General features: G+C 41.6%; 1 protein-coding gene across 1 annotated transcript; it reads left to right on the forward strand.

Moving 5' to 3' along the window:
- Window positions 1-4,648: 4,648 nt before the first annotated feature.
- Window positions 4,649-12,007, forward strand: LOC105707494 (zinc finger protein 181-like; the record flags this gene model as incomplete). The annotated part of the gene is given in 6 exon segments (XM_064380747.1): window positions 4,649-4,716; window positions 4,718-4,773; window positions 5,031-5,123; window positions 6,074-6,099; window positions 6,405-7,278; window positions 7,281-12,007. Coding segments are annotated over 6 exon segments (1,809 nt in total), but the record flags the coding sequence as incomplete, so codon positions are not given.
- Between the last annotated feature and the right edge of the window lie 1,885 nt (window positions 12,008-13,892).

Consider the following 13,892-nt stretch of genomic DNA (forward strand, 5'->3'; position numbering starts at 1 on the left):
TACACGTTTTCAGTGACTAGCTCAAAGTCAGTTTTGCAGTGACCTCTTTGTACAATTAGGCTATTATCTCTCTGATCCCACCTTCTTTCTCTACCTCCTCATCCCTGTGAGCTCGAGCCACTGTCACCAATTGCTGTGCCATCCACCTGGAACATTCTTCACCCACATATGCACAAGCTTGCGTTCTTATCTCCTTCATGTGTTTTCTTGGTGGTTAATTCTCAGAAAAGCTTCCCTGAACGCCTGTTTGCAATTGCAGTCACCTTCCTTCGCCTAGCACTTCCACTCCTCCATCACTGCTTTGTCGTTTTCCATGGCCTGTGTCACTCACTAGCTGATGTATGTTCAGTAGATGTACGTGCTCATTGTCTGTTCCTGGTAGGAGGAATATTTTTTCTTTTTTGTTGTCTATTATAGCTTCAGTACCCAGAGTGGTACCTGGCACCAGATGGATGCTTAGTAAGTAATTGTGGAGTGAATAAGATGAGTAATGAAGAACTGGTGGGGCAGAATCATGGCATGGAAGGTGAAGCTTGCACAGGAGGGGATGTGGGTAGCAGATGTACATGTTGGGTGAGGTCTGTTTTCTTGGAAAAATTAGATAATTAGAATTGAAAAACTGGTGTAGTGGTACATGCCTGTTGTGCCAGCTACTCAGGAAGCTGATGAGGTGGGAAGATTTCTTGAGCCCTGTGGTACGAGGCTGCAGTGGGCTATGATTATGTCACTGTACTCCAGCCTGGCAACAGAGCAAGACCCTGTTGCTTTAAAAATAATAATAATAGGCCAAGCTCAGACCTGTAATCCCAGCACTTTGGGAGGCCGAGGCGGGCAGATCACGAGGTCAAGAGATTGAGACCATCCTGGCCAACATGGTGAAACCCCGTCTCTACTAAAAATACTAAAATTAGCTGGGCATGGTGGCACATGCCTGTAGTCCCAGCTACTTGGGAGGCTGAGGCAGGAGAACTGCGTGAACCCAGGAGGCAGAGATTTCAGTGAGCCAAGATTGCGCCACTGCACTCCATCCTGGCGCCTTGTGACAGAGCAAGACTCTGTCTCAAAAAAATAATTAATAAAAAACGCTAAAGTGAATTCATGCCAATATCATTCATTGGTTCATCTTCTAAACACGTATAAAGTACCTGTTAGGAAAAGTTGAACATGGATTTCGGTGTACACTGACACACAGGACACATGATCCAGTGCAGTATTGTCTAAGAGAACTTTCTGCAGTGGTGGAAGTGTTCTCCATGTGTACTGGTCAGTATGGTAGCCATCAGCCCCTTATGACTATTGAGTACTTAAACTGTGAGTTAAGCAACTGAGGAACTGAACTTTTAATTTTATTTTTACATTTTAATTAATTTAAATGTATGTAGCCAAATTGGCTAGTGGCTACTGTATTGAGGATTGCAGCACTGGTAGGAAAGTAAGAAATCATTAGAAATTATAATAAATGCTAGGAGAGATATCCTGTGTTCTTTTGGGGACAGAGATGGGTGAATACTGCAGGCTGCCCAGGTAACAGGGGGAAGAAAGAAGCGTCCCTGGCTCTAACTTGTAATGACTGGTTTGTCATAAAGCTATGAGAAATGTTATTTTTATTTAGGATAAAGGCAATTAACACGGTATCAACTCCAGTTAAGTGAATTTAGGGTAAATAATGTGTAGCAAATTGAACTTTCAAGTCTTACTTGAAGATAAGTTACTGTTTATGGCCTGGCGCGGTGGCTCACGCCTGTAATCCCAGCACTTTGGGAGGCCGAGACGGGTGGATCACGAGGTCAAGAGATCGAGACCATCCTGGTCAACAAGGTGAAACCCCGCCTCTACTAAAAATACAAAAATTAGCTGGGCACGGTGGCGCGTGCCTGTAATCCCAGCTACTCGGGAGGCTGAGGCAGGAGAATTGCTTGAACCCAGGAGGCGGAGGTTGCGGTGAGCCAAGATCGTGCCACTGCACTCCAGCCTGGGTAACAAGAGCGAAACTCTGTCTCGGGTAAAAAAAAAAAAAAAAAAAGTTATTCTTTATTTGGAAAACGCATGTATTGGATTGTATCTGCTTGGCAATACAAAAGGACTAGTGAGATGTCTTCCTGTCCTTTTAATCTCATTATTGGATTTCCCGTGAAGTGCATCACAGTTCATTTAATGCTTATTCAGAAATAAAACTGTTTTCTTTCTTTTCTGCATTTGTGGAGAGGATTTTCTGCCCTTGGCGGGAGATTAGAATTTTATTTTCCCAACACCTGACAAAAGTAAATTCTGCCTTTAAAACCAAAGACCAGTGTCACTGGAGAACATGCATGTAAAATATCCAAATAAAGTAATACAATACTGAATTAACTCTCTGAGCTAAAAAATTACCACAGTAGAGCAGTCTATTTCACAAATCAAAGACAGTAATAATGTTGTACTAAGTGGATGTATTTTTTGCACATATTATAATCTGACTTGCCAATAAGCTATTATTGAATATTTAACCTTCTAAAGTTTTACTATATTAAATACTGTGAAATGAGTACTACTGAGAGGAATTTCTAAGCACATCTGTGAGCATTTCCTTAGAGTATTTTCTTTGAAATGTACTCCGTTATTTTTTCCTTAGTTTCCGGTCCTGTTTACGGACTATCTATGGCAGGGGTCCCCAGGTTTTTTGGCACCAGGGATCGGTTTCATGGAAGACAATTTTTCCACAGAAGTGAGAGGTGGTGGAGGTGGTGGTTTGGGGACGAAACTGTTCCACCTCAGATCCTTAGACATAGGTTAGATTCTCATAAGGAGTGTGCATCCTCGATCCCTTGCATACGCAGTTCACAGTAGAAATTGCACACCTGTGAGAATCTAATACCGTGGCTGATCTGACAGGAGGCGGAGCTCTGGTGGTAATGCTCACTTGGCCGCCATGCACTTCCTGCTGTGTGACCTGGTTCCTAACAGGCCACAGACTGATATCAGTCTGTGGCCTGGGGTTTAGGGACCCCTGATCAATGGCATGAAACCATCCTTCAGTCTTTTCACTGAGGGGTATCATATTTTAATTATTAAATGTCTGTCAATACAGAGTTTAAGCATACACCATAAATATATTTTTCTTTTTTATGAATCGTTTATGCATGTTTTAGTCCACTTGTCCTGCTGTAACAGAATACCATGGACTAACTAATTTATAAACAGTAGGAATTGACTTCTCAGCTGGGCCCGGTGGCCCATACCTGTCATCCCAGCACCTTAGGAGTCTGAGGCAATGAGGTGGCAGATCACTTGTAGTCAGGAGTTCGAAACAAGCCTGGCCAACATGTTGAAACCCCTGTCTCTACTAAAAATACAAAAGTTAGCCAGGCATGATGGCAGGCACCTGTAATCTCAGCTACTCAGGAGGCTGAGACAGGAGAATCTGTTGAACCTAGGAGGCAGAGGTTGCATTGAGCCAAAATCACACCATTGCACTCCAGCCTGGGCAACTCTGAGATCAAGGGACAGGCATCTGGCAAGGGCCCTGTTGCTTTTTCCTTTTATGGTGGATGGGCAGAGAGAAGAGAGAGAGGCAAAAGGACGCCTGGACTCATTTTTTAAATAGGAATCCACTCCCGTGATGATGACATTAATCCATTCACGAAGGCAGAGCTCTCTAGGCCTAATCATTTTCTAAAGGTCTCACCACTCAGTACTGTTACAACGGTGATTAAGTTCAATACATGCTTTTTTTTTTTTTTTTTTGAGACAGTTTCGCTGTTGTTACCCAGGCTGGAGTGCAATGGCGCGATCTCGGCTCATCGCAACCTCCGCCTCCTGGGTTCAGGCAATTCTCCTGCCTCAGCCTCCTGAGTAGCTGGGATCACAGGCACGCGCCACCATGCCCAGCTAATTTTTTGTATTTTTAGTAGAGACGGTGTTTCACCTTGTTGACCAGGATGATCACGATCTCTTGACCTCGTGATCCACCTCAGGATGATCACGATCTCTTGACCTCGTGATCCACCTGCCTCGGCCTCCCAAAGTGCTGGGATTATAGGCATGAGCCACCGCGCCCGGCTTAAATGCTGATTTTTTTTTTTTTTTTTTTCCTGAGACGGAGTTTCTCTCTTGTTACCCAGGCTGGAGTGCAATGGCGCGATCTCGGCTCACCGCAACCTCCACCTCCTGGGTTCAGGCAATTCTCCTGCCTCAGCCTCCTGAGTAGCTGGGATTACAGGCGTGCGCCACCATGCCCAGCTAATTTTTTGTATTTTTAGTAGAGATGGGATTTCACCATGTTGACCAGGATGGTCTCGATCTCTTGACCTCGTGATCCACCCGCCTCGGCCTCCCAAAGTGCTGGGATTACAGGCATGAGCCACTGTGCGCGGCCTTAAATGCTGATTTTTAAAAATTTGTATAATTATATAACTTTTAAAAAGTTCACTGAAGCAAAGCTCTATTTGTCTCTCACCCTTATTGTATAATAATTCTAAGCACATAACTGTGCCCCTTATTATATAATAATTCTATATAATTGTCTATTATTACTTAACTGAGATCACATTCCCAATCATTGTCACAACTCCTGAATCTTGTTCGATTTCTTCCACAACCAGCCTAATTTTACCCCTTCTTCAGTGACAGAAGAGGCCTGCGCTATGGTCGAACCTAAATATATTTGCTATTTCAGGTGACATTTAGTGATGTGGCTATAGACTTCTCTCATGAAGAATGGGGATGGCTAGATTCTGCTCAGGGACTTATACAAGGATGTGATGGTCCAGAATTATGAGAACCTGGTCTCTCTAGGTAAGGATATCACCCCTTCCACTCCAATAGGGGACACCTTTCTTTTGCCACTCTGAATTGCTGGAGATCCTCCTAAGTCAATGGCTGAATTTCTGTACCATGTTCCCAAGGAAATGTGTAGCTCTGTTGTGCCCTGCCTGAAGCTTATCGTTCCATGTCAGTGAACACCCTTCATCCCTTCCTGTGGTACCTCCTGTGATGGCCTCTCATAATAGAGGACCGCAGCTTAACCAATTCTATATTCTTCCTGTAAGCAGGTCTTTCCATAACTAATAATGTGATCACGTTATTGGAGGATGGAAAAGAGCCCTGGATGGTGGAGAAAAAACTGTCTAAAGGTGTGACTCCAGGTGAGTCATGGTGAATGAGACAAGGGAAGTTGTTAAAGATGCTTATAGTGAGTGTGGAGGCGTTTTAGGGGTACTGTCTTCAAAGATCTCGGATATAAATGAAAATTGAGGGGTATTTAGCTTAGCTTTTCCAAACAGTTGTTCCTCTATCCCAAATTATTATCTGTACTACTCGTGTCATCTAATCAAGGTTAGAGGTTTTTGCCATCATAATAATTCAAATTGTTACTCTATTCACGATAAAGTAAGGCAAATTATTCGTTCTTAAATCTACTTAAGGAAAAATATACTGATTGTTTTGGGCTAAGAAAAGCTGTCAGTTGGATAGAAAATCACTTTTCTAAAGCTGAGCTTTGAAATATAAACATATTAGAGGAAGTAAGGAACATATAAAAATATGTTCGTAGGCATAATATTTTCTAACATCCAATAAATGCTATGATTCACAGTTTCTTCATAACTTTTGAAAGCCTAAATCTTTGTCAGCTATAAAGAGCATTTAGATTATTTTGTTTTACTGTTTAATGTAGTAATATCAATTCTGTATTTTAAGCATGTTAATGTGGCAGCAAATTGAGATTAAGGGAAGGCTGGAGAAGAAGGCTATGAGACAAAATGCAATCTTTCACACACGAATATAGGCACAAAATGATGGCTTGGAATCCAGAATGTCTTCCACATTTATTTCTGATAGTTTTCTTTTTTTCACATACTATTTTATCTATTATGTATATTTTACCTATTTCTGTTAGCACTTTCTTATCTTGATTCTGTAAACTTTGTACTCTGCTCCATTTGAGCATTGTTGAAAAATCGTTGAAATATTTGAGTTTTCTGAACTATGCATTTTATGGAGGCTTCATAGCCATTTCTCCTAATTCCACCATAGAAGTTTCTTTTCAAGAAGTTAAACAAACAAAAAGCAGTGCTTTGCTTTCTTGATATTTCAGATTGGGAATCAAAATTGGAAAACAAGGCCGGGCGCGGTGGCTCATGCCTGTAATCCCAGCACTTTGGGAGGCCGAGGCGGGCGGATCACGAGGTCAAGAGATCGAGACCATCCTGGTCAACATGGTGAAACCCCGTCTCTACTAATACAAAAAATTAGCTGGGCACGGTGGCGCGTGCCTGTAATCCCAGCTACTCAGGAGGCTGAGGCAGGAGAATTGCCTGAACCCAGGAGGCGGAGGTTGCGGTGAGCCAAGATCGCGCCATTGCACTCTAGCCTGGGTAACGAGCGAAACTCCGTCTCAAAAAAAAAAAAAAAAATTGGAAAACAAGGAATTATTAACAAAGAAGGATATTTATGAGGAAGATTCACTTCAAACGTTAACAATAGAAAAAGTTGTAAAACAAAGTTATGCATTTTCAAATTCTAGTAAGAACTTGAAATATATAGAGAAGTGGGAAGGGAAGCATGGGCGTCAGGCGGAACATTTCAGACCAACTCTCACCTCTAGAGAAAGCCCCACTGGGGACAGTTGCACATACAACACATTGAGAAGCACCTTTCATTCAAAGTCTATTCTTTCTGAACCACAAAAAGTTTCTGCTGAAGGGAATTCATACAAATATGATATATTAAAGAAGAATTTACCCAAAAAGTCAATTATAAAAAATGAGAGACTCAGTGCTGGAAAGAAACTTTTGAATTCTAATGAAAGTGGAGCAGCCTTCAACCAGAGCAGACCTCTTACCATTCCCCAGACTTATAATAGAGAGAAAATCTATACATGCAGCGAATGTGGGAAAGCCTTTGGCAAACAGTCAGTTCTCAATCGCCACTGGAGAATTCACACAGGAGAGAAGCCCTATGAATGTTGTGAATGTGGGAAGACTTTTAACCGTGGCTCAACCCTTACACGACATCAGATAAGTCATAATAGAGAGGAACTTTATAAATGTATTCAATGTGGGAAGACTTTTAGCCATGGCTTATCCCTTAGAAGACATCAGATAAGCCATAGTGGAGAGAAACCATACAAATGCATTGAATGTGGGAAGGCCTTTAGCCATGGCTCATCACTTACCAACCATCAGAGCACTCACAGTGGAGAGAAACCATATGAATGTACGAACTGTGGAAAGTCTTTTAGTCGTGTGTCCAATCTCATTGAACATCTAAGAATTCATACCCAAGAAAAACGCTATGAGTGTCTATATGTGGAAAAGCTTTCATTCATAGGGCTTCTTTCAGTCACCATCAGAAAAGCCATACTGGAGAGAAACCCTATGAATGTAGTGAATGTGGGAAAGCTTTCTGCTGTAGCTCACACCTTACTCAACATCAAAGAATTCACACTATGAAGAAAAAATATGAATGCAACAAATGTCTGAAACTCTTTAGTAGGCCCTCATTTCTTCTTCAGCACCAGAGTATTCATACTGAAGAAAAACCCTTTGAATGTCAGAAGTGCAGGAAATGCTTCAGCCAGCTTGAATCACTGAATATGCATTTGAGAAATCACATTAGTTTGAAATCTTATGAATGCAGCATATGTGGGAAAGCCTTCAGTCACAGGTCATCCCTGCTTCAACATCACAGAATTCATACTGGAGAGAAACCTTATGAATGTGTTAAATGTAGGAAGACCTTCAATTGTAGTTCAAACCTTACTGTCCATCAGAGAATTCATACGGGAGAAAAGCCATATAAATGTAGTGAGTGTGGGAAAGCTTTTAGCAAAGGCTCAAATCTTACTGCCCATCAAAGAACACATAATAGAGAGAAACCCAGTAGTGTGGTAAGTGTGGAAACGCCTCTAGACCACATGAATCATTATACATGTGAGAAATCTTACAGAAGAGAAGCTATATGTAGCAGTATTTATGATAAACCTCATTCATAAATTCTCATTTCACATCAGAAATGTTTATACTGGAGAAAGTCTTACGAATGTAGTGAATATGGGAAGACAATGATGCAGATCATTTTGTTTATCGGAGTTTATACTGTAGGGAAATCATATGAAGACCATAAATGTGGGAAAGCGTTTGTCAGTATTAATCCCTTAATTGACATACGTATACTCACACTAGGAAAAAACCGCTTACATGTGGCAAATACGGGAAAGACTGTAGGCAATAGGAATCTCCTACAAACTCCTACAGGAGAGAAGCTGTGTGAATGTAGAAAATTTAGAAATTGAGGGAAGGCTTCAGTTTCAAGAGCATCCCTTATTTTACAAAAAACTCAAAAACTGTAGAGAAATCTCATTTAAGAGATGTAGCGAAGTGTTCACTAAGTGTTTATCTTGCTAGACATGAGAAGATTAATGATACAACAGCCTGAAGGATTTAGAAATTACATGTAAATCTTTGCAGTGACACTATTTGTAAACAGGATTCTGCAGTAGGACAAATAAAGGAAGTATAATTAAGTGTGCATTTCTTAGAGCAGTGGCTTGCAGTTTTGTTGAGTTCTGCTTAGAAATTATTTTTAGCTAGTGGCCATCTGAAGATATTTAGTCACCCGGAGGAGCCAGTAAATGTTATAATGTTAAACATTAAAGCTGCAGGCCGGGTGCGGTGGCTCACACCTGTAATCCCAGCACTTTGGGAGGCTGAGGTGGGGGGATCACGAGGTCAAAAGATTGAGACCACCCTGGCCAACATGGTGAAACCCCGTCTCTACTAAAAAACACAAAAATTAGCTGGGCATTGTAGCCTGTGCCTGTCTGTAGTCCCAGCTACCTGGGAGGCTGAGGCAGGAGCATTGCTTGAACCTGGGAGGCAGAGGTTGCAGTGAGCCATGCTCACGCCACTGCACTCCAGCCTGGAACCTGGCAACAGAGTGAGACTGTCTCAAAAAAAAAAAAGCTGCAAAAGAAAGTTTTGGTATCTAATAAAATCATTTTGTATATCATGAATTCTTTCTTGGTGACTATTTCTGGCAAAAATTTCACTAAGATTAGCCTTAGTAAAGCCTTTAATGGGAGACTAGCAAACCTAGAGAAAAATGGCCTGCTCTTTGTACTAAAAATAGCAGTATTTTGGTAAGGATTATTTTGAGGGCATTTTCAGAGAGCTGTGTTTCAAGAAAATCTACTGAGTATCACTCATGTATATTAGACAGGGATGGGATATAGGAATCCAATAGTTCTGAGCTCTAGTGATGTGTCAAAATCACTGGGAGGGCCTGTTAAAGCACAGATTGCTAAGCCTCAATCCTAGAGTTTCTGTATGAGTTGATTTAAATTTGCATTTTTCGCATGTTCTTAGGTGTCATTAACACTGTCTAGAATGTAATAATGATGTTAGGATGTCACAGATGACATGTTGTTTCCTCAGTCATACCTATTAGCCATTTCTTGAGCATCCACTGTGGACCTAATAGAAAAGAAACACTCCATACCCTATCAGAGCTCCAAGGTGTGTGTGTGAAGAGCGTTAAGCTTTGGAGTCATGCTACCTGGGTTTAAATCCAGGTTTAATGTATACTGGCTTTGTGTGACCTGGGACAAACTATTTCACTGTGTCATGCCTCAGTTTCTCCATCTAAAATGGTAATAAACCTATTTCACAGCATTATTATGAAAACTAAATGAATTATAGATGCCAAGTGTTTACTACAATGCCTGGCCTCAGTAGCATTCAATAAGTATTAGCTGTTGATTCCATCATTGTCTTCTCATGTTGCTTCATCGTTTTGGTGTCAGATTCACATCTAATCACTTGTCGCTCTTATTTGTTTACTGTTTCACATTTTTGGGGGAGAGTTCTTAAATGCCCCCATTTCCAGGCCAAGCATGGTGGCTCATGCCTGTAATCTTTGGGAGGCCAAGGCGGGTAGATCACGAGTTCAGGAGATTGAGACTCTCCTGGCTAACATGCTGAAACCCCAACTCTAAAATACAAAAAATTAGCTGGGTGTGATGGCTGGCACCTGTAGTCGCAGCTACTGGAGAGGGGAATTGCTTGAACCCAGGAGGCGGAGGTTGCAGTGAGCCAAAATCATGCCACTGCACTCCAGCCTGGGCGACAGAGTGAGACTCCATATCAAAAAATATATATATGGATGACAATCGATCTTAGCTACTTCCTGCTGATGGGGTGAGTGTTTTTTGGGGAAAACAGTGGTCAGATTCCTCCCAAAGTTCTATCTAAGGGTCCCTGGCAAAACTGCTCTAACCAGTGCTCCCCACACCTCCCTCCAGCCCAGCCCCATCTCACCTCTCCTGCTTGAAGTCAGCCTCTCAGACCCTCCACAGCCACCTCCCAGGGTCACTTCTATATGAGATAGATGGGATGTTGAAGTGATGGCCTCCCTTTAATCCCAAAGTTCTTTCCCTGATTGTAGAGGTCTGACCTCTCAGTGCATGTCTTATCACATCATCACAAACCCCAGATACTTCCCCGTATCTCTCACCATAGAGTCCACACTCAGTGCCAGAACACACAACAGGCAGGACCCAGCCTGCTGACCTCGGGAATGATTTCCTTCCCTCCCTCTGTGGACCTCAGCTTTCCACTCCACTGGGCCCCATCTCTTAGGTTTCTTCTTGTCTCTGCCCTCTGCCAGGGTGGTTCCAATGCCAATCTGTTCTCCTCCAAACAAAGTGAACCCTGATACCAAAACCAGAGAAATACACAGCAACAAAAAGAAAACTATAGGCCCATATCCCTGATAAACATAGATGTGAGCATCCTCCACAAAATACTAGCCAACCAAATTCAGCACCACATCGAAGTGATCATTCCCATGACCAAATGGGATTTAACCCAGGATGCAAGGATGGTTCCAGATACACAAATCAATAAATGGGACACATCACATCAATAGAGTGAGTACAGGAACTATATGATCATCTCAATAGGTGCAAAAAAAAGCACGATAAAATTCAGCCCTTCACAGTAAAAACTCTCAACAAACTGGGTTTAGAAGGAATGTAGCCCAACACAATAAATCAATGTACGGCAAACCCACAGCCAACATCATAGTGAATAAAGAAAAGCACAAAGCTCTTCCTCTCAGATCTGGAACATGGCAAGAATGTCCATTTTCACCACTTTTATTCAGTGTACTGGAAGTTCTAGCAGAGTAATTAGGCAAGAGAAAGAAAGAAAGGGCATCCAGACTGGAAAGGAGAATGTCAAATTGTCTCTCTTGCAGATGGCATGATCTTATGTACAGAAAACCCGAAAAGCACCACCAAAAATCTCTTAGAACTGACCAGTGAATTCATTAAAGATGAAGGATACAAAATCAACATAGTAAAATCACTACCATTCCTGAACATCAACAACAAATTAGAAAAGAAAGAAATCAAAGACCAATCTCATAAAATAGCTACAGAAAAAAAAGAACTTCAGAATAAATATAACAAAGGAATTGGAAAACCAAAAAAAAAAAAACTATAAAATACTGAGGAAACCAATTGAAGAGGACACCAAAAAATGAAAAGGTACTCCTTGCTCATAATGGGAAGGATCACTATTGTGAAAATGACCATGTAGCCAAAAGTGATCTGCAGATTCAATGCAATCCCTATCAAAATATCAATAACTCAATAGCAAAAAAAAAAAAAAAAAAAAAAAAAAGATCTAATTGAAAATAGACAAAGGAACTCCAAAGATATTTTTCCTGAAAGGACTTACAAATGGCCAATAGATGCTTGAAAAGGTGTTCAACATCACTGATCATCAGAAAAAATGCAGACCACAACCGTGAGCTATCATCTCACACCCATTGTCATGGCTACTATCAAAAAGACATAATTCACAATACTCCATAGTGTAGAGTAGTCCCCCATTATCTGCAAGGGATACATTCCAAGACCCTTAGTGAGTACCTGAAACCCTTCATAGCACCAAACCTTACAATGTGCTATTTTTTATACATCCATACATATGACAAAGTTTAGTTTATAAATTAAACACAGGAAGAGATTAAAAACAAAAATAAAAATTTATACCAATATGCTGTAATAAAAGTTGTGTAAATGTTTCTCTTCAGAGAGAATAGATTGTAAATGTTTTTTATCAGACTTAAGAAATATAATAACAGAGCAAGACTCTATCTCAAAAAAATAAAATATATAATTTTTTTTTTTTTTTTTTTTTTTTAGACGGAGTTTTACTCTTGTTACCCAGGCTGGAGTGCAATGGCGCGATCTCGGCTCACCACAACCTCCGCCTCCTGGGTTCAAGCGATTCTCCTGCCTCAGCCTCCTGAGTAGCTGGGATTACAGGCATGTGCCACCATGCCCAGCTAACTTTTTGTATTTTCAGTAGAGACAGGGTTTCACCATGTTGACCAGGATGGTCTCGATCTCTTGACCTCGTGATCCACCTGCTTCGGCCTCCCAAAGTGCTGGGATTACAGGCTTGAGCCACCGTGCCCGGCCATAAAGAGAATTTTTTAAGCAAAATACACAACACTGAGATAAAGGAAGCATTGATAAATTTAATTACAGTAAACTTTAAAATTCTGTTCATTAAAAATCATTAAGAGAATACAAAGCTGATCCTTAGTGTTGGGAGAGACGTTTTCCACAAATAACCGAACAAGGGCTCTTGTCAAGAAAATTCAAAGAACTCCTCTAACACATTGGGAGGCCAAGGCAGGTGATCAGCTGAGCTCAGGAGTTTGAGACCAGCCTGGACAACATAGCAAAACCCAGTCTTTACTAAAAATAGAAAAATTAGGCCGGGCACAGTGGCTCATGCCTGTAATCCCAGCACTTTGGGAGGCCGAGGTGGGTGGATCACAAGGTCAAGAGATAGAGACCATCTTAGCCAACATAGTGAAACCCCGTCTCTACTAAAAATACAAAAATTAGCTGGGCGTGGTGGCCCGTGCCTGTAATCCCAGCTGCTCAGGAGGCTGAGGCAGGAGAATCACTTGAACCCAGGAGGCAGATGTTGCAGTGAACTGAGATCACGCCACTGCACTCCAGCCTGGTGACAGAGTAAGACTTCGTCTCAGAAAAAAAAAAAAGAAAAATTAGCCGGGCCTGGTGGCTCGCGCCAGTAGTACAAACTTCTCAGGAGGCTGAGGCAGGAGGATCGCTTGAGCTCAGGAGGTTGAGGCTACAGTGAACCGAGATCATGCCACTGCAGTCCAGCCGGGACAGCAGAGAGAGACTCTGTCTCGGGGGAAAAAAAAAAAAAATGTATATATATATATATATATATATATATACACACACACACACACACACACACACACACACACACAGAACTCCTACAAATCAATCAGAGATGGAAAAAAGAAAAGAACATGCAATAATAAAGGGGAAAAAAGACTTCTACTCACACTTCACTCAATGACCAATAAACATATGAAGAGGCCTCAACCTCATTACACCAGAAAATGCAAATGGAAACCACAATGAGATGCTCCTGACACCACCTACAGATGGTTCACACGACGCTGACAGTACCAGCTGGTGGTGATGTAGAGCAGCAGGAAATACTACAGTGAGGCTGGGGATGTGCACTGCACAACTGCTTTAAAGGTTTCCTGTTTCCTAGGACAGTCAAGAATATGAATGCCTTATCACCTAAAATTCCACGCATAGGCACAAACCCTAACAAATGTTAATTTAAAAGCTCCCTGTAGCGTTCATGATAATAGAATCAGTACACATGGTAGATTATTTCAACCATAAAGACAGCAATGTGGATTTGTTGTAACTGAGCGAGCGGGAAATCACCACTGAGACAAAGACTAGGCCAAATTACAGGGTCTTTATTGACGGCGGCCGCGGAGGACCCGTGTCTCTCTAACCCGTGGCCCCAAAAGGAGGATGTCAAGAACTTTTATGC

Source organism: Aotus nancymaae, unplaced genomic scaffold (genome assembly GCF_030222135.1).
Source record: "Aotus nancymaae isolate 86718 unplaced genomic scaffold, 86718_ANA_hifiasm-v0.15.2.pri h1tg000028l, whole genome shotgun sequence".
NCBI classification, from domain to species: domain Eukaryota; kingdom Metazoa; phylum Chordata; class Mammalia; order Primates; family Aotidae; genus Aotus; species Aotus nancymaae.